The sequence below is a fragment of the Cavia porcellus genome, unplaced genomic scaffold (genome assembly GCF_034190915.1).
Source record: "Cavia porcellus strain 051 isolate PalLab524CR breed Dunkin Hartley unplaced genomic scaffold, mCavPor4.1 scaffold_1, whole genome shotgun sequence".
NCBI classification, from domain to species: Eukaryota; Metazoa; Chordata; class Mammalia; order Rodentia; family Caviidae; genus Cavia; species Cavia porcellus.
Window position 1 is genome coordinate 33,902,252 of NW_026947484.1, and position 27,215 is coordinate 33,929,466.

A 27,215-nucleotide genomic window follows, 5' to 3' on the forward strand; every position below is an offset into this window, starting at 1 on the left:
ATTTATTGATTTGTATATATTCAATCATTTTTGCATTCCTGGTATGAAGCCTATTTGGTCATGATGTATGATATTTTCAATGATTTGTTGTGTTCTGTTTGCCACTATCTTGTTGAGCATTTTTGCATTTATATATGAGATTGCCCTTTCTTGTTTTGATTGAATCTTTACTGGTTTTGCAATCAAGGTAATGCTAGCTTCCACAAATCAGTTTGGTAGTAGTTTTTAACCTTTTAATTTTATTAAAGAGTTTAAGGAATGTTGGCATTAGATCTTCCCCTAAGTTCTTGTAGAGTTCAGTAATGAGTCAGTCAGGTTCTCAGTTTTTCTTAGCTGATTTTTTTCTTCCTCAAATTCATTTTGTTTATTGGCTTATGCAGGGGTTTTGTGTCTTCTTGGCTTAGTTTGATAATTCATATGTATCTAAAAATTGACCCATTTCTTCTGGGGCTTTCAATTTATTGAAATACAGGTTTTTGCCATAGTTGCTAGTTATCTTCTGGATTTAATGATGTCCTTTGTACTTTTGCTTTTTTATTTCTAATTACACTGATAATGGGTTTTTTCCCTTTCCTGTTTTTGGAAAAATTGGCTAAGAATTGTTCTATTTATTTATTCTTTTGAAGAATTCTTAAACTCTGTTTTTCTGATGTGAGCATCAGCTATGATATGTAAAGAAATAAAAAAAATTAGGCCCCTAAATAAAAGAATTGATCAAGAAATGGGCCACTAAAATGAGTAAGAAGTAAGAAGGGCCAGTAAACACATGAAAATATGTGTAGCATAACTGGCTACTACAGAAACGCAAATGCATTCATTCTACTCTAGAAATAATGGGTATTGCCAAAAATTGCTGGCAAATCTTTGGCTTTTGCTTATTTCTGTGCTTCTATATATAAGAGCTAGGAGCAATTATGCTCCAGCAACAAGGACTATGAACCAGGGACTCGGTTATCTGTATTCCAACACCCATCCAATTAGTCTTTGATGGCCAGGCCAAACTGCCTAATTTCTTTGGCTATTTGTTTTCCCATTTGGAAGATAAGGAACTTATCTATGTGGTTTCTGAAGTAGTGTCCAGCTCAAAGATCCCGTGATTCTGGTAGTAAAACTGACCTTATTCTTACGCAAACTTCACATGCTGAGCAAAATATTTAAACTGTGTCAAATTTCTGTGTTTCCTCAAATAGTCTCACAGCTCATCTCCAGCTAATTATGTGTACTTACATTTCAACTTGAGAGCCTAGTTTTCTTATACTGCCAAGTAAACTAGGATGTTAACTTAATTTGATTTCTCCAAATGAGAAACTGTGAACTATACTCATAGCTATGAAAACATTGGTCTGGATTTGCAGTACGGGAAAAATATTTTCCTTTTGGTGTGGAAATAAATAGTAAATCCTCTTTTCTGATCATTTAGAAAGATTGGCACTTCAATTTCAGTGAGCCAGAACTTTTCTTTTAAAAGTTCGTTATATTTATTTGGTATACGTATTAAACAAACATTGTAAAAATTTGGAAAATACAGTAGTGCTATCATTAAGTTGCAATGAATATACTTTTGGACGTTTACAAGGGAGTATATTTTAACATATGTGTATGTATATACATGTATGTAGTTAAAATGTTTGTTTGTGTAGCTACATAAAAAGGCCAGAATTAAACACATTGTACTATTGCAGTCATTATGCAGAGTTGGAGGGTAGGTAGAGACTTTCAGGTTTTTATTTTATAAACTTCTATACTATTTGATTTTTTCTAATGCATGTGTATCTATAAGAATATATGTGAATGGACCAGCTAGCAGTGGACCTACTAACACAAGGGACCTTCAAGTGATAATTTTCCTAGAATGTGTAGTAGGACTTTTTAAACTTCCTAAGTGAATAAAGCACAGTCCAAGAATAAAGCTCTGTAATGACACTCATCCCATCGCATTAACATCCACCAAGACAGCAAAGGAAAAGAAATACCAAATCACTGTGAGAAATTACAGATTAAGTGCACCACCAGAGATGGTGCACCTAAAACATGAAAGATGAAGATGGCAATTCCTACCTCAGCTCCACTTTACTTTCCTGCTTGGCCAGAGTAAAATCCAGATAGCTTGTAGAACGTGAATATAAATAATTACGAAGTTAATCAGGTGGTATTAACAATTATAACTTTAGTTCCAGATGTGGTAGGCATATTTACTGAAGCAATGAAAAAAATTCCTGGCACCTGGTTTGCAGGTGTAGACCTGGCATGCTTTCCTTTGCATTCCTGTAATTTAGGAAATAGAGACGAAGTTTACATTTACACAGCAGGGGCAACAATTTGTATGTTAACTGTGCCACTTAGTACATGTATGGTCCTGCATAATGTCTAGGCTAAATTCTAGTCAGATAGACTATAATTTTCCCAGTAATACTGGATCCACTGTTAGATAGTTCCAAGACAAGACAATTTTTAACATTTGACTTTCATAATTTCCTAATTTGACTGCTACTGGTGACTGAGCATAAATTTTGAGCCACCGTCTTAAAACCTCTGCAAAGATTTGGTTTTCCTTTCTCACACTTTTGGAAAGTTCTGAGGGAATTTCACCATAAACATCTGGACCACCTGAGAGTATCTTTTCTTAGTGGAACTTGGCTTTTCTCTCAAGTGAGATTTTGGACTGCAAAGTCATTTTAGGTCCAAGAGCTGAGTAAGAGGTGTGAACCCACACTGTACTGGTTAGGTTTACGCCTAGAAGACTTCCAAGTTTCTCACCTGTGTAAAGTTAAAGAACACCTTAACAGGCTGCCGGGCTGTCTTATATCTGAGGGCTTGGAGTGATTTATTTATTGCTACAGACCCTTGCAAGTTAAAATTCTGTTATTATCATTTTGCTGTTTTGGTAATTGTGTCTGCCATGTGACAAAGTGATTTTAGCTTGAATTGCCATCCCAGAATCTTACTATTTGTCTTAGTTACTTTTTACTCGTCGCTGAGACAAAATACCTGAAGCCCAAAGTTGACAAAGGAAGGTTTATTTCTTACAGTTTTTGGAGGTTTCAGTCCATACTCAGTTGGCTCCAAGGCAGGCTGGCACAGTGGGGCCGCAGTTCATGGCGGCTGCAAACAGCAAGGTGAAACGGGCAAGAGAGAGACACACACACGTCTTCTTCCTGCCATTACATCACATCCTGGCTCCATCCCTAGGCTGGTATAGCACTCACACCCCCAATCCAAGTGCTAGACAATGAACCAATCACAAATGCGTAATGTAAGCGCATGAGGCCTGGGGGCCACGCACATAAACCATGACCCTGTTCCCACTATAGAGGAATTATATCTTAGACACATTCCTTGTGGCCAAGACATAATATCCAGCACTCACAATTTAAAGGAGGAAGTTTGTTTTGCTCTTCTTTTGGCTGGCTCTAAGGTATGACAGGATAGTGGAGGGACGTAGGTGAGGAAAGTCACCTTTATGGCTGAGAAGTAGGGAGTCAAAGTGCATCATTTTCATATATTTTGTCTGCCCACATGTTCACACCTCATATTTCAGTTTCTATTTCTTTCCTAATAGGATCATTCCTTGGTGTGTAAGATTGGGTATTTAACATGTACTGCAACTCTTCTTTTGTTCTGAAAAAGTAGTTAAATGATTGCACACTATAATCATTATTATTTTCCTATTAAGGGATAGATAGCTACTTGATTTCCCAGTGGATTGCCTCTTACCTAAAAATCATTCCTTGCTGATCATAATTTGAGAAGTTCAGATACTACCATATGCCATAAACTATACCTGTGTCTGATTTTACCCTGATGAGGCTATCCTGGAATCCTTTAGGAGTGTGTTTCCTGAGTCCTCCCTAGTTCCAATTACCATGTCAGCCTGTCTCTAATAGTACATGGCACTCAGCTTAGGATATTCTGGGACAGTGTGGTACAGGAGCAACTTACAAAGTAGAGGATTTAGGGAAACCACCAGTGACAGTGCTGAGTCCTATAGCTAGAAATAGTAAACCACTTTCTACCATTCAATTTGAGAGCAGAAGAATAAACTATACCTGAGCAGAAGAATAAAAGAGTTGTATAGAAAAGGTTTCCTTGAAGGAAGTAGTGACCTTTGGTCAAGGGTCATAGTCAGCTTGACTTGATCCTTCATGAAGGAGCCAGAAGAATAGACACCTTGCCTTGATTTTTCTCTTTCCCTTTATTGGAATTCCTAATTGGACACACTGAATAAGAAAACAAGACAAGGGAATTTAGGAATATAATCTGTACAGATTAGCTTTTTAAGGTGTGAATTGAGGTGGAAAATGGTGGAGATAAATGTAGAGATACAAACAAAACACTACACACAAAAGTCCCTTCTGAGATGTTTTGGTCAGAAGTATGAATTTAGAAGCTTGAAAGGGCAACAGTTATGAGAGTTGTTCTGGATCATGTGCCTGAAAAGTGGACCCACATCATGTGAAATTCTGTAGGATTTCTGAAAAGTTTGATTTATGTTCTCAGCACCAGGGGTAGCTTTTAGAGAGAGTGACATGAGCAGTTTTCATTCCTAAAACACTTGTTGAAAGCTATATGGAGCACAGATTGTGCAATGAGCAAGGGTGGAAGGAGGGAATTGAGAAATTACTGTATTCCATGTAGATCCGATGGGGACTTTCGCTGAAGTGTGACGAGGAATGGGGAATGTACGAAAGGGTAAGTTATAGAGGGAAGAAAACTGACTTTTTTTTTGTTTACCTTATTCTAGTGTTCGTTTCTAGTGTTTGTAGCTGTAACTTTTTCTTCATAGTGTATACTTAGTAGATACTTCCAAAACGATAACTTTGAAAATGTTTTGGTTTTCAATACAATGTGTCTATCCTGTCTCTCATGGCCAGTATAATACCAGGCATGCCACATGTTAATAACATCAAAGCTATGTTGCCAGTGAAAAATTTTATGAGAAAAATCACAGCCCGAAGCACTTGAAATTGTACTGTGTTATCTAATGTGATAGTTTACTGGAGAAGGGTGAAGTGTATGATGCTTATTTGGTAGTCTGCCTTGTATCAGCTCTTTATTTCTGCTCTTCTCTGGGTTGTTTTTTTGAGACAGGATCTTGCTATGTAGTTCAGACTGGCATTGAGCTCACTGTGTAGTGCAGGCTGGCCTTGAACTCATGGCGATCCTCCTGTCTACCTCCAGAGTGCTGGTATTACAGGCGTGCACCACCACTCCTGGCTATTCCTATTTCTTCAAATTCACGACCTCTATATCATCTGGGGTGAACTTTCTTTCCTTCTATTAATTCCTCATTGTAATTCTCCTGGTAGAAGCTGAGGATAGAATATATCAATTAAGCCTCAAAGAGCTTCCTGAGTATTTCAGTACACTAGTATTCTACCTTAAAAACAGTCAACTTTGCTTTTATAAACTTCACAGAGATTCTTCATACTGTTACAATTTTAATGAATGAAAAATAAACTTAGGTTGTATAAAGTTAACATGTAATTTTATTTTGGTAACAGAAAACTAGTAATTTTGTATGTAACTGAATTGATTTATTGACCAGTGATATTTTTGTAACTCAAAGATCATTCCTTTTAAAACTAGATCAGCATCACATGGAATACTTCCAGGACAGAAGAAACATTTACTCAAAGTTCCATTATATGAACGTATAATACGGAGTCCCAGCCTTCCTGTGTCTTTAAATTTTGATAAATTTTTTGAAAGGAAAGGAGGAATGCTAGAAAATAGTAATCCTTACATATGGGTTCACGATATACTCTTTAAAGATCAACTTCAGAAAAGAACCAGACAGGCTGAAATCACTGTAAAAAGAGACTTTTCGGAAAGCACAGAAGAACCTGAAACAGCACAATTAAGTGATTCTTTGGGATGTGATCTCCCACCAGAGGTTATAAAATATTATGAATCTGAAATAGAAGTCTTGACTGAAGAAATCAAAGACAAGAAAACATTTCCTGCATTTGCCTATTGTAGACGTGGAGCAATTTTTAGGAAACTGGGCAAATTACAGAGTGCCATGAATGATCTACAGGAAGTAAGTTCTATAAAAAGGCTTATATTCACTATTTACATTGATTTTAATTGCATAGTATTTTAACTGGAATTTTGAATAATGAATTATTGTCATATATGGGATTGTGAAAATACAATTATTGCTATTTTTAAATAGTTATTATTAAAAACTAGATTTTTGCTTGTTAGATTGGGATGTTTTATATACATGCAAAACCATTGAGATCAACAGTGTTCGAAAAATTTGTTTAATAAGATCTTTTCCTTTGGCTTTAATTGAATTTAAATATGTATTTTCTAGGCTATTCTCTTGGAGCCATTGTTTCTCAATGCCTATTGGCACCGGCATTTCATTTATTTGTTTGAAGACAAAATTATTGAGGCTTTGGATGACTTGAATTATATAAATAAACATAATAAAAATAATGCAGGTGGGTTGTCTCTGGAGACAGTTTTATTACCTATATTTCATCTCAATTTTTATCATCTTTTATTATAAATATATATATAAACCAGATATAAGTTATGTAAACATAGTTGTGACTCTCCTCAGTTAAATTATTCATTCCTAGTAATGGAAGTGCAGGCTTTGGACAATCCTGTATCATTTTCAGAGTACTCATCATGGTTTGAAATGTTCATGACAGTAAATTGCTTACTTAACTGCTCATCTCACAAGAATAAGAACTTAAAATTCTAGTTTTAGAAGTGATTTACAAATCTTTTGTGACAAAGATCTTGGAATGAGAATTGTAGTATTTCTGGGACTTCTTGGTTGGATTAAATTTATAATCTTGTCATATGTTAAATTCTCTAATCAAATCAAACAACTAGACATGGAAGTCCTCAGAACACAAAAATGTCATACTCTTTATTTGTAGCCCGACACCTACTACAAACTCATAGATACATGAGCTTAAGAAATGTTTTTGACCAGTGCTGGTCTGTCTACTAACATCTCATGAACTTTTGTGCCATCAAAGTCTTGCTGCTATTGTCATTAAATGATAAACATTTTAGACATACAAAAAAGTGAAAGGTAATTTTTGTCATTTCAAATTGAGATGACTTTTAGCCACAAAAGAGTATATCTATTTGAGAACAAATTTGGCATTATTGAATTTTTTAAAAAATGAATGATAATTGTTTAAACTACATTTTTGGAGGGAAAGGTTTTATATTTTTTTTAAAAAAGCATAGTTTAAAAGGATTGTAAGACTAAGTTTTATCTTTTTTTTTTAGATGTGTATTTGTCTAAGGCTGAAATTTACAAGAACAACAACAACATTACTTTAACAATTCTAAACTATAGCTGGGCAATTAAGTGCAGACCCACAGATGCTGATATCTATTTCAGGAGAGGTCAAGCTTATGAAAAAGAGAACAGAGTACTGGCCTTTGATGACTTTTCTAAAGTAAGCTTTATCATTAATAATGTTGCCATGTTAGACCACAATATTCTTTTGCTAGTACTACATAGTAAGTTCTTGAGCAAGTTTCTTCATGTAGTTTATATGATCAAACTTAATTAGAAGATAGAACACAGAGTTTTTATCATTGGTATTGATACTAGCACTACTTCAGTGATTTTTGAAAAGTTTTTGTGTATAAATAGATTCGTATGAAAGAGTTGGATGTGAGGCACTGAGACAACTCTGAGAAGGGCCTGACCTTTCCAGAACTGTGCAACTAGGGTGGGGTTATGTTGTATCTCTCACAGCACTTTATGTGAATTGAAGATGAAACCTACTGGATTATATAAATGAGGATTCAGTCAATCAAATCAAACATAGATTAGTCCCTAAGATGAAGGAAACTGTGGCATTGTTTATTCATGACCCCTTGATATCCAAAGAAATATGGATTAAAGAAACCTTTGAAAATTGCTTTTTTGCTGCAAACAATAGAGAAAGTTGTTTACTACTTTTTAACTTTTTATTAGTATATGTTGGTATACAGATACATTCATTATACATATTACATATATTAATATATATATATATATCCTTATCATTTTTGATCCTCTTCTTTCTTTCTATCTTTCCCTCTTGTCCCTTCTCCAAATCCCTTTTTACCATTTCCAAAAATACATCTACCTGTTTGTATCTTTTCTTCTCTCCTTTATTTTGCTCTTTCAACTATTTCTATTTTGGGTTTCTTATGTAAGAGAAATCATGTGATACTTAATTATGTCTGATTCAACTCACTTAAAAATTATGTTCTCAAAGTCTGTATAGTTTTCAGCAAATGACTCAGATTTGTCCTTTATGACATATATATTAATTCATATATTAATTCATTTTTCCTTTAACTGTTCATCTGCCAGTTGGCATTTAAGCTGTTTCCATAATTTAGCTATTGTGAATTACACTGCTATAAACATGTGTGTATATATATCACACCTCTTTCAGGAAGATGCCTAGGAGAAGTTTAGTTGGGTCAAATGAAATTCTAAATTTTGGGAGGCAGGGAGATCTTCATACGGATTTACATACTGATTTACATAGTGGTTGTGCTAGTTTACATTTCCACCACCAGTTTGGTTCTTTTTTCCCCCCACCTTTGGCAACATTTGATGTTTCTTAAGTCCTTGATAATAGCTTTTCTTAATGAAGTAAGATGGAATCTTGGTGTTTGATTTGCATTTCTTTAATGGCCAAAGAAGTTGATTTTTTTTTTTTCCATGTACAAATTGTCTATTCTGCTTCTGTTGAGAAGAGTTTGGTTTTTTGGGGTCATTTGGTTTTTGAGTCTTAATTTTTTGAGCTCTTTATATATTCTAGATATTAGTCTTCTATCAGTAGTAGCTGGCAAATATTTTTCTTACCCTTTACCTTTTCTTACCCTTTGTTTTGTTGATTATATCCTTTGCTGTGAGGAAGCTTTTAAGATGGTATATTTTCATTTGTGATTCTTGATATTAATTCTTATGCATTTGGGGGTCCTTCTGTTTGAGAAGTCTTTGCCTATGCCAGGGTCTTCGAGTGTTTGGCTTATTTATATTGAGCAGATTCAGTGTTTCTGTATTTATATGTAAGTGTTTGATCAATTTTGATTTGATTTTAGTGTATTGTGAGATATATGGGTCTGGATTTATTCTTCTACACATGTATCACCAGTGTTCAAAGCATCACTAGTTAAAAAGCTATATTTTGTCCCAATTTTTTTTTCTGGTCTTTTTGAGACAAGGTCTTGCTATATGGTTCAAGCTAGTCTTAAGCTTACTTTGTAGCCCAGGATGGTCTTGAACTTGTAGTGATCCTCCTGCCTCAGCCTCCCAAGTGCTGGGATTATAGGCGTGTGCCAACACACCTGGTTTCACTCCCAATTTTTTAAAAAACTGGTTTGTCAAAAATCAGATGGCTAAAGGTATATGGATTGTTTTTGTATCTTCTAATCTATGTCTATTTTCCTGCCAGTAAAATGGTGTTAATATTTATTGTTGAAGTTTTGTAGATCACTTGAAATCCAGGTTTATAATCCTTCTTGCTTTGCTCTTTGTGCACAAGAAAGGTTTGGCTTTTTGATCTCTTCTGACTGTATATAAATTTTAGGGTTTTTCTAGTTCAGTGAATGCTGTTGGTATTTCAATTGAAATTCCATTAAACCTGTATATCATTTTTGGTAATATGGCCATTTTGACAATATTGTTTCTGTCTATCCAGGAACATTTTCTAATGTCCCCTGAAATTTCTTTCTCCAAGGTAATATAGTTTTCATTATAGATGTCTTTTACATCTTGGTTAGGTTGATTCTTAGGTATTCAAGTTTTTTGAAAGCATTTTGAATCGAATGGTTTTATTTTTCAGTAACTTCATTATTGGAGTCTTTTTGAATCACCTATGTAAAGGATTATGTCATCTGCAAATAAATACACTTTAATTTATTCCTTTCCTACTCATATCCTCTTTGTTTCTTTTTATTGTCTGATTAAAAAATAGCAAATTAATTACAGAATTAAAAAATAGCAAATTTACACTGGTTGATACATTGCATATTGCTACCAAACAAGCAGTTGCTCAGGTTACAAGATTCAGGCATGAAAAAAATGATCAATCAGACAATGAAAGCACAAACTGTTCTTTTTGATGAACAGAGATTAGTAGCATAGTTGTCTATCTTGCATATACACATATATGAACACACCTAAATATATGTGTACCTATATGCATATAATCTTTTCTCTTCTTGCTTTTCTTCTTTCCCCTATCTCAGTTGTTCTTTCCTTTTGAGCACTTTCTTTCCTTTTCATTATTGTAATATCTGTTGTACACTTTGGATCCTATCACCCTTTCAGTTATTTTTACACTAGGGAGACACTATGATATTTACAAATTGAGTTTGATTTATTTCACTTACGAGTATGGTCTAAGTTGCCTCCATTTACTTATAAAAGCCTCAAGTTTATCCTTCTTTATAGCTGAATAATACTGCATTATATAAAAATGGCACATCTTTTTTATTCATTCCTCAGTTAATGTGCATTTGGTTGTTTCCAAGATTTAGGTATTAAAAATTGTGCTGCTATAAACATGGGTGCATATATATTATTGTGGCATGAAATGTTCAGTTTTACTGGGAATATACCCAGAAGGGTAATAGCTGGATTAAATGGGACTTCCAATCCTAGTTTTTTGAGGAATCTTCATGAGGATTTCCAAAGTGGTTGTACCAGTCTACACTGCCATCAATGGTGAAAAAGCATTCCTTTTTCTCCAGAGCCCTACCAATATTTGTTATCAGTTGATTTCTTGACAACCATGCTTTTTGGAGTGAGATGGAATTTCAATGTTGTTTTAGTTTGAATTTCTCTAGTGACCAGTGATGTTGAACATTTTGTCGTATATTTATTTGCCATACATTTGTATGTCTTCATCTGAGAAGTGTGTATTCATTCAGATGCCCATATTTAGATTGCACTTTGCTCTTTTGTTTTGTCATTTTCCTGTTCTCTTGGGGAAGCCCAATGCAAGATCTCAGTTGTTTCCTGGGTTGAGGATGTCTTTCTGTACTGCAGGGAGTTTCCCCAGTTGAGTGGGGTCTTCAGGCAGGCCTTACGAGGTCCCTAGTGGCCTCTCAAATTGGGGGAGTACACTGAGAGGACGTTCAGCACATCCCGTGTGGCCCTCCAAAGCTCCCTGGCTGCTCAAGGTTGCTGGGCAGGGCTCTACCAGGTTTGAGTGTCATACCAGGGTTGAACAGCTAGATGGAGTATGCTGTGCAGGCCTTCAGCTGATGCCACAGTGCACCAAAGCTCCCCTGCTGTTTAGGGATGCTGGGTGGGGCCCTATTAGGGATCTTAGGGGAGGTACTGAGGTTGCACGCCTAGGTGGAGTTTGCCATGCTGGACTTCAGCTCATACCATCCCACACAGGAGGTTCCTCTGCCATTCAAGATCACTGGACAGGGCACAGCCAAGACCCAAGCTACCTACTGCAGGCCCCTGGGTCTTTGGGGGCACTGGGCAGGCCCTATTAGGTTCTGAGGGAAGTGCCGACCTTACACGGCTGACTGTAGTTTGCTGTACAGGCCTTTAGCTCAAACACTCAGGGCAGGTGGTTCCCTGCCACTCAGGGTCACTGGGTGGGGCCCCCACACCCATTTTTTGATTGGGTTTTTGAATTTGGGGGGCCTGATATTTTTCAATTCTTTATATGTTCTAGCTATAAGTCCTTTATCTGAGGGAAAGCTGGCTAAAATTTTTACTATTCTGTAGATTTTCTTTTCAAGAGGGTGATTTATTTCTAGTATATCTTTTGTTTACTTAGTGAGGAATATTCTTCTGTTGGGCTCTTTGGTGATATTGGCCTTGCTGTTTATGTTTAGAATTACTTCAAATATTCTCTGCCATTCAGGTTTGTTGGTCATGAATTTCTTTGATTCTATTTGTCATGGAAGATTTTTATTTCACTATTGATTTTAAAGAATAATTTTGTAAGATACAGTAATCTAGGTTGACAGTTATTTTCCTTTAGGACTTCAAAAACTTCATTCCAAGCTGTCCTGGCATTTAATGTTTGTTTTGAGAAATCTGCTGTTGTTCTTTTAGACTTACCTTTATAAGTCATTTGATGTTAATTTGTTTAATGGTTTTTAATAGTCCTTTCTTGTTCTGAATTTCTGGGATTTTATTGTGATGTGCCAAGGAGTTTCTACTCCAGTTGTGTCTAGTGTTCTAAATGCTGTTTACCTTGACATCCATTTAAGTCTCTAAATCTGAAATGTTTTCTGCAATGATTTTGGTGAATATATTTTTAAATACATTTAGTTTCCTTCTCTGGCTCTTCTTTACATCTAAAATTCTTAGGTTTGTTCTTTTAGAGTCATCTGTGTGCTCTTTATGGATCTAGTATCCTATTTTTAAACGAGTATATAAACTATATCCTGTTTAAATTCTATGCTGGAAGACCTCAATAATGACCTTTGAGGAGGGACAACTGGATGAGTCAAGGTAAGACACTGTAGGAACAGAAATGATAGTCAGTGCTTATAAACAGTTGCTTTCAGACAGAAACCTTACATATACACTGAAATAGAAAAAATAGATTTTTAAAATAGTTTCTATATACAAGCAAAAAGAGAGGATGGGGAGATGTGAGTGTGTGAGAAGGGAAGTGATGAAAGAGAATTGGAGTGAATTTTAGTGGGTAGTGAAAGGGGATACAAGGAGGTTGAGTTCAATTAATGGCTTAACAGCAACACTAATTTTTTTAAAAAAAAAAACCTATGAGGGGGAATTCAACATGACTGAAAAAGGCGTCACATTGGAGCTTCCCAAAGAAAATCAATTAAAAACATAACTAATGGAAAGAAAGGGAGGGATATACATCCTGCTGCCAAAATTAATCTGAAATAAGAGACTTGTAGATCAAACAAAACATAGGCATAGGGCTTTATAAAATGAAAATGTAGCCCATAGGGCTACCTGTGAATTTACTACCTGTGGGATCAGAGCAGGAAGCACCATTCTCAGGAAGTTCCACAAACAGTGGAGAGACTGCAAATGTGTAGCAAACTCAGCCCTCACAGGATAGATCTAGAATATAAGGCCCCTCCTGTCTTTTGATTTCCTGCACACAGAGAACACTGCAGCCTGGCAACAAATTTCACTGGAATACACAGGGGTGAGTGACTGCTCTCTACTCAGTGAGCTACCAGTCCAGTTTTTGTTTTCTATTCTTTTTGGTATTCTCTTTCTTTTGAGCAGTGCTAACTGCTGACTGCTAACTGGAACCTCTAGTGATAACAAGATTAGGTACTCACCATGGCAGGAAGATTACTAGTGAAACAACACAATCCCTCCTGCCTTATGACTAGTGCAAGAGAGAGACTTGGGTCACTGGTGGTGATGTGACCTGAGGCAGCCAGGTCAAGGAGTGGGAAATTAGCACATCCCTGTGACCAACATCATTGGGATGGGAAGTCAGCACTCCCTCAAACCTGTGACCAGCAGCACAAGCAGCACAGGGCCGGGGGGCGGGGGCAGGCAAGGAATGGGAAATAAGCACTCCCTCACCCTGTTTCCAGCAATGCAAATGTGCTTGGGCAGAGAAGTCAGCACTTCTCCAACTTGCCACCCGCAACACAGTACAGAATTGTGACTACCAGCACAGGACAAGGAGGGCAGCACATGAGAGGAGCCGACTGTGTGGAACAGAGCAGGCTGTGCAAGGTCTGGCGTGGAGCAGATGTACATGAAACTGGGAGGAGCCTTGGGGTGTCTCTGTCTGAGGGTGCCACAGCAACTAAGAGAGCACCACAGAGACAAACGGTACGGAGATATGAGTGGGCCATGCAGAAAGCTGCTGGCTAAAGACTGGCCACAGCTTCTGCAGTCAGAACCCAGGATCAGCCCCATATCTAGCACTAATCCTACTGCAGACTTGGTGGTCTCTGATTTGGACCCATATTGTGTTGTGTTGTGTTGTTTTTGTATGTATTGTTTCCCTTTTATGTCTGATTGGATTTTTTGTTTGTTTATACATATATTTTTGTTCGATTCATCTTTTTTTCTCTTTCCTCAACTATGTCTCTTGATCATATGATATCTTCATGTGAGTAACATTGACTCTAGTCTTTCTGATTTGCTTTGATAATCTTTTGCTTTCATTTTTTGTCTCCTGACATCTCTAATTTCCCAAAGTTTACATTATCATCCTTTGTCATTCAACCTTGCTATGACTAGATTTCTCTTCTTATACCTCTCTGTTTTGTCTCCATACCTCTTAAATTTCCACACCAGAGAGAAAGGTTGCTCTATAATGGGAAAACTCATTGCATATGCATTCCTGATTTATGTTGGGTTTTGTTAAATGACTGTAGATCTTGCCCCTATGATTAGAAGTACCTAATTAAGAGTTATCACAGTTTTTCAGTTTCTAAGTTGTGCTTGATGTTATTGTTATTACTAACTGTATTTAGCTAGGAAGTTGTACTTGTTATAGTCAGCTGTTCTCTCTTGGTATAACAATACTGGGACTGGGGTCAATACTATCTGTAGTCCAGTTCCAAAGCACTGGGTGCTGAGCCAAATAGATAGCAATGTCTCATAATTAATAAATTGGGAAGGTAGAACTTTGGAGCAGACACAAAAACCAAGAACTTCCTACACATACAAGACACATCTGAAGAACAGACATTTTGTAGAGAGGCCTTAATTCTTATAATAGTTATCTACTGTAAGAAATTTATAGGCAAGAAAAACAAAAAGAAAATGGCAGGATGCAGAAGCAAAACCCAATTCTAGCCTGCAGCCTATTTAGAGCAAGTTCAAGGGGCAGCATGGCAGAGAAAAATGCAGGGTGCCCATTTGAAATTTCTGAAATGATAGCAGCAGAAGTTCAGAAACAGGTTCATGCCACTGTAGAGGAAATCAGATTGGGAACAGTCTCCCAGGTAAAAAAAGAGATGAACATAATGAAGAACTTACTCGGCAAGTCTAGAGGAGACTGCATAGAAAAAGAAAATACAGGAAAATTGCTGGAAACTGTGACTGTCAATATAAGATAGAAATGGAATCCAGGAAACATTCAAAGGAATACCCACGAAATTAAAATTCCATTGAAAGTTTGCAAAACCACATAAATGAAAGTGAAAATAGAATTTCAGACCTACAAGATAAAGTTGTAGTTAGTGTCAAAAATAAATGATCTCTTAAAATTACAAGGAAAAATAAAAACATCCAAAAATTGCAAGATGATGCAAAGAAAAGTAAGGTAAGATTTAAAAAGCAAGAGCCTACATGAATGATATTAAAAAAAAACTATTTACAAAAGTAATGGCAAAAAACTTCCCAAATATGGAAAAAAGAATTTGACATGCAGATAAGTGAGGCATACAGAACTCCAAATATCCATAATCATAAATATACAGCAAGGCATATAATTTCAGAAGTTCATTACAAGAACAGAACATTAAAAACTATTAGAGAAACAAATCACGTACAAAGGAAAGCACATCAGAATTATAACAGACTTCTCAACGCAAACTCTTAAGTTAGAGGTTGTAGTAAAGTATTCAAAGTCCTAAAAGAAAATAACTTCCAATCCAGATTAATGTACCTTGCCAAGCTGTCTTTCAGCAACAATGGAGAAATAAGGTATTTATATGACAGAGACCAACTGAAAAAATTCATGACCACCAAATCAACTCTACAAGAGATAGCAGTGCACACAAGTCCAAGAACACCAATAGAAATACACCACCAGGCAAGGCAAGCAATTAAACAGAAAGGAAAGACAAAGAACTAATTAGAAAATAATATGACAAGGAAAAACCAATACATGTCAGTTACAATCATCATTAACCAATTCACCAATCAAAAAAAACTTGGCAGAATAGATCAAGAAACAAGATCCAACAATATGCTGTATACAAGAAACACATTTGACTCAAAACATCATAGACTGAAAATCAAAGATTAACAATACTCTACGTGAGCTTCAAACCAAGACAGATCAAAAGAGATAAGTCACTACATTCTTGCTAAGGTAAAACTCCAAGAAAAATAGATAACTGATAAATATATATGTACCAAACACAGGAACACCCAAATATATAAAATAAATACTAACAAATATGAAAAACCAAATAAGCAGTAAAACAATTGCAATGGGAGACCTTAACACTTTAATACCTCACTGTCCCAAATAGATCAACTAGACAAAAAAAAATCAATAAAGAACTATCAGAAGCCAAATGTGTGGACAAAAGGCCTCAGTAGATATCTAGAGAGTATTCGACCTCACAACATCAAAGTACACATTCTTCTCAGTTGTGCACAGAACTTTCTTCAAAATAGAGCACATACTAGCCCATAGAATGTGCTTAAATAAACTAGGAATTAAAATTATCCCATGCATATTGTCTGACCATGGTGCAATGAAATTGAAACAGTGACTCAGGGAACCACAAAATTTCCATAAATTCATGACACTTGCCACCCTCTTGAACAGCCAGTGGTTCACAGATGAAATTAAAGAAATTAAACAATATCTATCGCTAAATAATAAGGCTGATACAGCATACTGGAACTTATGGGCACAATAAAAGCAGTACTGAGGGAAATTTATATTGATGACTACCCATAAATAAAGTTAAAGCTCAAATAAACAACCTAATGTTGAATCTCAAATTTCTAAAAAAAAAAACAAGTCAAACCAAAAACGTCCATGGGCAGAAATTAATTATGTAAGACTCAGAAAACAATACAAAGAATCCCTGAATTGAAGAGTTCATTCTTTGAAAGATTAAATAAAACTGATAAAACCTTAGCCAACCTTATCAAAGAGAAAAAAGACTCAAATCCATGGAATTAGGGATGAAAAGAGTGAAATCACAACTGATCCTGAAGAAATCCAGATTATTGTTATGGTTTGTATCTAGATGATCCCCAAAGCTTTGTGTAGACATATGGGCAAGCTCTTTAGAGGTAGTTGAATCTAGAGTTTGTGACTGGTTCATGGTCCAATGCTGGGATTAAGGTGTGAATGCTACACCCATCCTAAATTGTGTAGCCTACGTACAATATAAAGAAGAAAAAGATGCTTGTCCTTTCTTTCTGTGTCCCTGTCCTTGTCTCTCTCTCCCATTGTCATGAACTGTTGCCTCTCAGCCATGTGCCACCCTGCCTTGGAGCCAGCTGATTATGCACCGAAACACTTATAAACTGTGAGCTAAATAAACCATTCTTCCTCTACCTAGGGCATCAGTTATTTTTTCTTAGCAATGAAAAATGTAACTAAGACAATCATCAATACCTATTTTCAGAAACTTTATTCTAATAAAATGAAAATAACAGATGATTTGGATCTATCTATCCAAAACAGAATCAATAATCAAGAAGATATAAAAATTCTAAATAATGCAGTATCAGTTAATGAAATTGAAAATGTAATTAAAAACCTTCCAACCAAGAAAATCTCAGTCCTGATGGACGGACAGTTGAGTTTTACAAGAAATTTAGAGAGGACCTAATGCTATTACTCATCAAAATCTTTAATGAAATTGAAAGGGAAGCAATAATTACAAATTCATTTCTTAAAGCAAGTATTAGCCTGATACCAAAACTGGGGAAGTAACCTTTCCCAAGAAAAACCACTTGATAATGCTCATCACTCATTTCATGACATGACAAAAACTGTAAATAAAATCAGAATAGATGATCTTTATTTCAGATAAAAATCAACAGCCAACATCATACTAAACTTTCATTATAAACTCAGAAATGAGACAAGGATATCCAGTATCAACATTTCTATTCAAAATAGTTATGGAAAAATTAACCAGAGAAATTAGACAAGAAAAAAAAAATAAAAGGAATAAGGATAAGAAAAGGAGAAGTTAAATGATCCTTATTTGCAGATGACATGATATTTTACATAGAAAATGCAAAAAGTCTTCTATATTTAATAGCCATATTCAGTAGTGCAGCTGGATAGAAAGTCAACAGTAAAAAATCAATAGCATTCCTATACACAAGCAGCAAACTCACAGAGAGGAGTTAGGAAAATCACGTTTCATAAAAGCATAAAAACTCCAATACTTAGGAATCAATCTAACAAAAAAATAAAAGATCTATACACTGAAAATTATAGTACTCTGAAAAAGGAGATGAAAAAGGATATGAGAAAATGGAAAGACATTCCTTGCTCATAGGTAGTTAAGAGTCAGTAGTATGAAAATGGCCATGCTCTCAATATTGTAGAGATCTGATGAAATCTCAATCAAAATATCATTAGCATGCCTGTAGAATTAGAGACATTCCTAAAATTCATTTGGAACCAAAAGACATCTGGGAAAGCAAAAGCAATTTTGAACAACAAAGGCAAGTTGGGGGGCATCACAATCCATGACTTGAAATTATGCTACAAAGCTACTATAATAAAATCAGATTGGTATTGGAAATAAAAATCCACCAGAAGAGCACCAGTGGAGCAGAACCAAAGCTACAGACACAACTCTAATCACAATAGCCACCTTGTCTTTGACAAAAGGCCAAACATATTCACTGAAAGGATAGTCTCTTTAATAGTTGGTGCTAGAAAAATTGACTTTCTACATGCTGAAGACTAAAACTAGACCCATGTCTATCAATATGTGCTAGACTAAGATCAAAATAGATCAAAAATCTAAATATTAAAACAGGAACACGACATATACTGGAAGATAAAATAGGTAGAACTCTGAAAAAAGGGATAGTCAAAAGTTTCATGAACAAAACCCCTGTTGTATGGGAAATACTACAGAGAATCAACAACTGAAATCTCATCTCATTAAAAAGGTTTGCACAGCAAAGAAAATGACCAACAGAGTGAAAAGACAACCCACAGAGTGGAAAAACTTTTTGCCTGTTGTTAGCAAAAGACTAATTTCTAGCCTATATAAAAAGTAGAAAACCAGATACCCCAAATTCAAATACTCACTTTTTTGAAGTGCAAAAAGTTTTTAATAAGATGAGATCCTACTTGTTGATTATTTGAAGACCTTCCCATGTGGTTTGCATTTTGTTCATGAACTCTTTGCCTACCCCATCTACCTTCCTTGTCTTCTAGTAGATATAGTGTTTATGTTTTAATATTTAGGTCTTTGATCCGTTTTGATTTAATTTAGTGCATGGTGTTAGGCATGAGTCTAGTTTCAGTCTTTGGCATATGGACAGCCAATTTTTCCAACACCATTAAAAAGGCTCTCCTTCCAGTGAATACGTTTAACCCCTTTGCCAAACTTCAGGTGGCTGAGTGTCTTTGTAGTTGTGTTTGCATCTTCTGATCTGTTCCATCAATCCTCAGGTCTATTTCTTTGCCAGTATTATGCTGATTTTTTCACTGTAGCTTTGTAGTATATTTTCAAGTCAGGAATTGAGATGCCTCCTGCCTTGTTTTTGTTGCCCGGATTTGCTTTTACTATTCTAGGTTTCTTCTGTTTCCAAATAAAAATTTTAGGAATGTTTTCTCTAGATCTGTGAGGTATGTTAACAGTATTTTGTTTGGGATTGCATTAAATCTGTATTAGTTTGAGAGTATGGCCATTTTCACAATGTTGGTTCTTCCTAACCAAGAGCAAGGGATAGGCTTCTATTTTCTAACATCATCTTCAATCTCTTTTTTTAGAGTAGTATAATGTTAAGCATATAGATCTTTTACATTCTTGGTTAGGTTGATTCCTAAGTATTTCATTTTTTTAGATGCTATTGTAAAAGGTGATATTTCCATAATTTCTCTCTCAGGGAGTTTGTTGTTTGTGTACAGGAATGCTATTGATTTTTGAGTGTTGACTTTGTATCCAGCTACACTGCTGAGTTTATTAACTCTAATAGTACTTTAATGGAGTTTTTGAGATCTTGTACATAGAATATCATGTCATCTGCAAATGGTGATAATTTAACTTCTTCCTTATAAGAAATCATCAACAAAGTGAAAAGAAAACCCACACAATGGGAAAGAATTTTACCCAACAATCCCACAGACAGACTTCTATCCAGAATATATCTAGAATTGAAGCCCCCCAAATTCAAAGACCCTCTCCAAAAAATGGGCATCTGAGATGAACACACAGTTCTCAGATGAAGATATACAAATGGCAAATAGATACATGAAGAAATGTTCACCATCACTGGTCATTTGAGAAATGCAAATTAAAACAGCATCATGATTTCATCTTATTCCAGAAAGAATGGTTGCCATCAAGAAATCAACTGATAACAAATGTTGGCGAAGCTGTGGGGAAAAGGAACACTGCTCCACCGTTGGTGGAAGTGTAGACTGTGAAAATCAGCATGGAGATTCCTCAAAAACTAGGACTGGACGTTTCATTCAGTCTAGCTACTCCCCTCCTGGGTATTTTCCCAGAAAAATTTAAAAGGTCATTTAACAGTGATATATGTACATTGTCATGGTTTATGTCAGTGGCCGCAGGCCTCATGCACTTGCATTGTGCATTAGTGATTTGCTCATTGCCTAGTTCTTGGATTGATGGTGTCAGTGCTACACTCACGTAGGGGTAGATCCAGCATACAATGTAATGACAAGGAAAAGGTGTGTCTCTCGTTTGCCGGTTTCCACCTTGTTTGTTTGCAGTCTCCGTGAACTGTGGCCCCATCATGCCACCCTGGCTTTGAGCCAACTCAATATGGACTGAAACCTCCAAAAACTGTAAGAAATAAACCTTTCCTTTCCCAACTTTGGGCATCAGGTATTTTGTCTTAGTGACAAGTAAAGAGTAACAAAGACATGCACCCATGTTTATAGCAGCACAATTTGTAGTAGCTAAATCGTGGAAACAACCAAAATGTCCATCAACCACAGAATGGATGAAAAAGATGTGGTATTTTTATAAAATTAAATATTACTCAGCTATAAAAGGATGATCTTGAGGCCTTTAAAGGTAAGTGGAGGCAATTTGAGACTATCCTCATAGCGAAATAAATCAGACATTCATAAATATTGTATTGTCTCTCTAGTATAAAAATAATAATAAAAGACAGAGTAATAAGATCCAACATGTATAATGGATACTGTAATAATGAAAGGGAAAGGAAATATTCTAAAAGATATAACTGTATGTGTAAGTGTGCAAGATAGATAGCCATACTACTAAGTTTTTGTTAGTTCATCAAACAGAATAGTTTGTAATGTCATTGTTTCATTGACTGTCCATTTTTATGCTTTGATTTTGTAACTTGAACAGCTACTCCTAAGATAACAATATGCAATTTATCAGCTAGTGATTTCTTACTGTTTTTTTGAAATTCTATATTAATTTACCTTTTTTTCAGTTTTGCTTTTTTTCTGTAAAATAAAGGGCTATGTCAAAAAAACTTAAGAAAAAAAGAGTAGGGAGATCACATCCAACTGTTGAATTAACAGTCAAGCATAGTTAGATTACATCAAGATGAAACTATTGAAGTGACCATAGGTGGCTTAATTGCATAGAGTGTTCTATAAGCAACAGTAGAAAATTGATGCACATGACTATGTTGAGTGGGGAAAGGAAGACAAAGGGAAGAGAAGTGAAGGGAAGGGAAGGGAAAGGAAGGGAAGGGTGGAGGGAATGGGGGGGGGAGGGGAGGGGAGGCAAGGGAAAGTCCACTCAGATTTTCTCTATTTGGCTACTTCAACAGTCCTCTGTGGCCAGGCAGAAGGTAGTGTCTCTGCTCCTGTGTTCCATTCTGATGGCTTTTCTTTGCTCCCTTTACTCCCAGGTCAAAGCAGTAATCCTGCGCCCTGAGTTTCAGTCTGATCAGATTTTAGTGATCTTGGGGGAGGAGCAGGAAAAAGTCTGCACAGGCACTGATCTGGATTGTTTCCTCCATTCCTGCTGACCTTTGTATCCCAGTTGTTTAGTTTCACAAAGGATGTCTTTCCAGCTGGAAAATGCAGTGGCATTTGGGCTCAGAAGAGAGCCCTTCTGCATGGATTTCAGCAGTGTTTGGGACAGAAGGAAAGAAGTCACAGACACAGCCCTCAGTGGTGGAGGTGTAGAGGGTACCTGCTCTTGTCCTGCACCTCACCGATCACAGTCATTATGTACTCTCACTGTCTCACAGATCCCTCAGTGCCTCTTTCTGGTTCATAATCAGGACCATGCCCTTGTCTCCTCTCTGTCCCTAAGGCTTGCTGGTCCTTGTGCTTTTCAGATCCCCTAAATTGAGAAGGCTCTTACTCTCTGGGCTCTGTCTTCCAAGGGGGATGAGAGTTAGGACAGATGAGCACTAGACAGTGACTGCTAACCTGGACCCATCAGCAGGATTAGCTGCTTTACTCCACTTATTTCCTGGGGGATTTGAACTTTTCTCGTGATGGCCTGTTTCATGGCCCTCCATGTTCAAAGACTCAATTCAAAGATGGGCATCTGAGATAAAATCGTACTTCTCAGGTAAAGGAATACAAATGACAAGTAAATATATGAAAAAATGTTCAACATCATTGGTCATTTGAGAAATGCAAATTAAAACAACTCAATGTAGCTAAATCATGGAAACAACGGAGATTCCATTTCACTCCAGAAAGAGTCAACCAGTAAATGCTGGCAGGGCTGTGGGGAAAAGGAATCTTTTCCACTGTTGGTGAGAATGAAGACTGGTACAACCATTGTGAAAGTCATTAAGGAGATTCCTCAAAAAACTAGGATTAAATGTCTCATTTGATCTAGCTATTCCCCTTCTGGGTATCTTACCAGAAGAGTTTAAAAAATCATACTACAGCAATACATGTGTACCTTTGTTTATAGCAACACAATTTACAACTGAAGAATGGATGAAATGGAGTACTACTCATCTATATAAAGGATAAATGTGAGGTTTTTATATATAAATGGATGCAGGCTGAAGTCATACTCTAGCTGGGAGTGGTGGTCATAGCTGGGAGTGGTGGCACACTCCTGTAATCCCAACACTCGGGCTGAGGCAAGAGGATCATTGTGGTGAGACCCTGCCTCAAAGACAAAAAATCATACTTATAAGTATGATATTAGACTTGCATATGCAAACGTCATATTGTCTCTCTAATGTAAGAATCTGAAAGAGATAAGACCCAAAATGTACAATAGTTATTGTGAAAGGGGAAGAAATTGCTCAAAAGGAAAAAAGGAAAGGAGAAAAGGAGGAGGCAAAAATATATTCATATATATGACTAAGATAATTACATTATTAATTGCTAATAGTTCATCAAAAACAATTGTTTTTTTTCATTCCAATATCTTGTAATCTGTGCACCTACTTTGAAGATAATAATATGCTGTATATTAAACAGTGTTAACCCTATATTAGCTTGTTTTGAAAAATAGCTTGATAAGATCCTCTGTGCTTGTTAACTCCTTTGTGATTTCCTGTGGTCTTTTTCCAATGCCAACAGGTGAAGAGTTTTACAATTGTCTGTTAACTCCGTTGCTTTGTATCAGTATAAAATGCATGAATCATACTGCCACAAATTCAGTTCTTTCCTTCATCTTAGGGGCTACTCCTGCATTAATCCATTTTTGAGTTGGTTGAATCTGCACTAATGTGATATGTTTCATTTTTAATTAGGATCAAATACTGTGAGGAATCCAATACAACCCCACTCTATTTTGGCAATTCACTTGTGAACTTTCGTTGAAAATTTCAGTGGACAAAACTTTTGGTTTATTGTATAAGATGGTTTTTTTTCCTTTTGTTTCTGAAAATATTCCCTCTCAATAATAATGTGATTGTAGATGGATTTCTTAGTATGGTTGTTAAACATAAATCTGAAATTGTGCCGTTTTATAGCAGTTTTCTTTTATGTAATCTGGAGTTGCTTACTTTTCTTTGTTTTTTATATGAAATATTTATATACTTCCTCATTCCTCTGCAGTGTATATTTTATGATCCCAAAAGAACAGATGCATTATTGAAACGTGGGCAGTTTTATTTTGCAAATAAAAATTGGATTTCAGCCATACATGATTTTACAACTTTGTTAAATATAGACCAGCAAAATTCTGAAGCGTGGTAAGAATTATTTTGATTATATTTTTTGAAATTTATGTTACTATTTGAAACATTTTTTTCAGAAAAGAATATTGCTTGAAATATACTTAACGGCCCTTTAAAAACAATTTTCAACACCACCAGTGAATGAAAATGTTACCTATACCCTAATGGTAAAGAAAATTCAATGTAACAGGTGTAAATGAAAAGTAAAAGTTATTTCATTTGCATTTCCTAAGTATTTGTTACATTATGCATTTCTAAAGCAGTAACACTTTTTTTCTTATAGTTATTGTTCATGCATATCCTTTGTGTCTATTGAGTACATAGAATTGCTCATATATATTTCCGTCACATCTTATTGTAATGTATGTATTCAAGTTCATTCTTCTAACCTTATTATGCATAGTGGGGTTTTTATTTTCTTGTTTTCCTTTTAATCTAAGTCTGTTTTGAAGAGAGTTAAAACAGGTATATGGTCATGACCACTTGTCTCTTCACTTGCAATTTTCAGCTGCACTTAAAGTAAAGCATGCATCCATAAAAACATGTAAAATAGAAATGTATAGCTTAGACATCACTGTGCAAATGCCCCCCTATAATCACTCCCAGGTGCCTTTTAAGAAAAGGAAGTATCTTGAAACCTAAGATACTTTATCCTTGGAGGGAAATATTTTTGGCAGTATTTCTTTAAAAAATATTTATTTTCTAATAAGTTAAACTTTCATATTTATTTTAATTATTTTTCACTACTAAAGGATATTAGTAATTATGTTTCCAATAGTAATTATAAATTATCATTTTACTTATATATGATTCTAATTTAAATTCTTATAGTATGGAGATTTTTAAATACTCTGAAAAGTTAATTTTTCACATAGACTCACTTTTACATGCTTTTTCATTTCCACTGCCTCATTACTTTATCCCTTATCAGCTCACACTTGCGATTTTTTATGACTTAACTCCTAGACCTGCAGTGGTAAGATTTGATTATCATATAATAAAGACCTTTTGTTTCAAAAATTTCCTTTCATTGACCCCCTGTTGCTAAGGAGATGAAGCTAAATTTTTCAGTATAGAAGAGACCCAGCACTATTTTAAATATCTTGAATTAACTTTCTTTTTTTCTCCAACCAATTTAATTAGTTCCCTCTACTAATACTCCTTTAGAGAAATAGAGAGCTATAGTACTTCAATAGAATTTTTTTCCAAGGTTTCAAAAAAATTTGTCCTCCCTGTAAAAATAATTAAATAAATTTAGTAAATGTATACTTGATGAGTATATAATTATGTAAACAACAAAGTATACCTTATTTAGAAAAAGTCCATATTTTGTTTTGCTATAAACATCATGGCTAAACTCTTACAAAACAAAGAGAAACGATCACAAATTGTTCTTGAAATGTAAAACTAGGTAAATAAATTTGACCAAAAGAAAGATGAATATTTTGTTGTATATATTAATGTGAGTTTTTCTGTTTTTCTAGGACGTACAGAGGGAAAGCATATTTTAAAAGGCACCTTTATAAACAAGCGACTCAAGACTTTTCTACTGCTATTCACTTAGATCCTAATAATTGGACAGCATTATATTATCGAGCTTGCATATTTAGAAAGTGTAATCCTCTTAGAGCACTACAGGATTATAGTGTTTCAGGTACTTTACTTTCAATTACACGTATTTAAGAATCTGGTGTAAGGTTGACAAGCTCAGATTCATAGTGGGGAATGTTAATGTAGTACCACTAGTATCATATATATGTTAGTGTATATGCATATGTAGATACTTGTATTAAATACACTTATTTAAATACACATTATGTCATATTTCTCTGTATTCTTGTAAGTCACAATGGTTAAGCTACATGTGTTCTTGTCTCTTTGTAGTGTGTGAGTGTGCATGCATACGTACTTTTTTTTACTTACCTGATAAATCGTAGATATGTTACATGATATTTTATGTAGTAATGTTAAAAACATGCATAAGGAATAGGAAGACTGTATACTAAAATATGGATAGAGTATGATTGTTTAGAAACCTGAATAAGATATATGCTTTTACTTTTTAGCTCTCATAAATGATGGCTATGAAAATCTTGATTGTTTTCTACATCGGGGCATAGTCTATACACATCTCAAACTTTGGTGGCTGGCAATTTGTGACTTTGAAACTGTTATTTCTCTAGAAAGGTATGTTTTCCTTTTCACACTGATTTTGCTTTGTGATTTTGCTTTTGTAAAAGTAAGAAAAATTTTGCTTTTGTGATTTTGCTTTTGTAAAAGTAAGAAAAATTTTGCTTTTGTGATTTTGCTTTTGTAAAAGTAAGAAAAATTTTGCTTTTGTAAAAGTAAGAAAAATTAAAAAAGAAAAAGAAAAAGCCTCCCTCCCATTATTAAAAGGTTATTTTAAAATGAGACAATTGTAAAGTTGTCCTAGAATTGTAATACCACTAAAAGTAAGATTTCAACTAACATAAATTGTTTATTTCAGGTGCTTTGGTTAATTTTAGAGGTTGAATGGATTTGGAAAGTTGTTTATGGGTAATAAAGGAGGGCTTTGAAGATACCTAGATTAGAGCCTTTAAAAGTTAAGTTACTGGAAAGCCTTCATTAGGTTTTAAAATAAAGATAAAATATCCTGCTTGGTATATCATTGCCATGCACAAAACACAACTCAGTGGAAAGAAAGCCTCTATTCTGAATTAACTTTGTTTTGTTTAGTAAAGCAGAAGAAAAAAATCAATACCATTGAATCCTTAGGTTCAGGAAGAAACAGTGAAAGTCAAACACATAAGAAAGCCAGCTGTAAAACACAGAATTTAATTAAAACAATACCCCTTCTTTCCAACGAAGCATTCATTAAGATGAAAGTTGTCAGAAAGAGTAACAAATCATGCTAATTTCATGCCAACCAGCAGACTGTTTACCTAGCTATCTATGGTAAACTTTAAAGCTGACCCAGGAAAGTCATGAAACAGTTTCATGATGACTGCAGTTCTTTTGGTCATTTTTTTTCTTTTTATCGGTACCGGGGATTGAACTCATGACCACCTGCTTGTAAGGGAGGTGCTTATGCCACTGAGCTAAATCCCCAGCCCCCTCTTTTGGTCATTTTTGAGGCAGGGTGGAAAAGAAGTGGTTCAGGTGCAAAGAGTCATTGGAAACTTTTGTGTGGTAGGAAATTTGATGTCTAGGAATCAGTCAGGGCTTCCATGAGTTTGGGCAATCGGATGTGTGGTTTCCTCAT

The 27,215-nt window shown here is 35.3% G+C and overlaps 1 protein-coding gene across 1 annotated transcript in view; it reads left to right on the forward strand.

Annotated features, from left to right (window-relative positions):
• The window catches only part of Ttc6 (tetratricopeptide repeat domain 6), a 222,464-nt gene that overhangs the window by 150,106 nt on the left and 45,143 nt on the right, over window positions 1-27,215 (forward strand). The window contains exons 12-17 of the mRNA XM_063246763.1: window positions 5,587-6,040; window positions 6,320-6,449; window positions 7,261-7,433; window positions 23,850-23,986; window positions 25,456-25,625; window positions 26,038-26,158. Of these exons, the coding sequence (XP_063102833.1) occupies window positions 5,587-6,040; window positions 6,320-6,449; window positions 7,261-7,433; window positions 23,850-23,986; window positions 25,456-25,625; window positions 26,038-26,158 (1,185 nt within the window). The remainder of the gene's footprint in view (window positions 1-5,586; window positions 6,041-6,319; window positions 6,450-7,260; window positions 7,434-23,849; window positions 23,987-25,455; window positions 25,626-26,037; window positions 26,159-27,215) is intronic.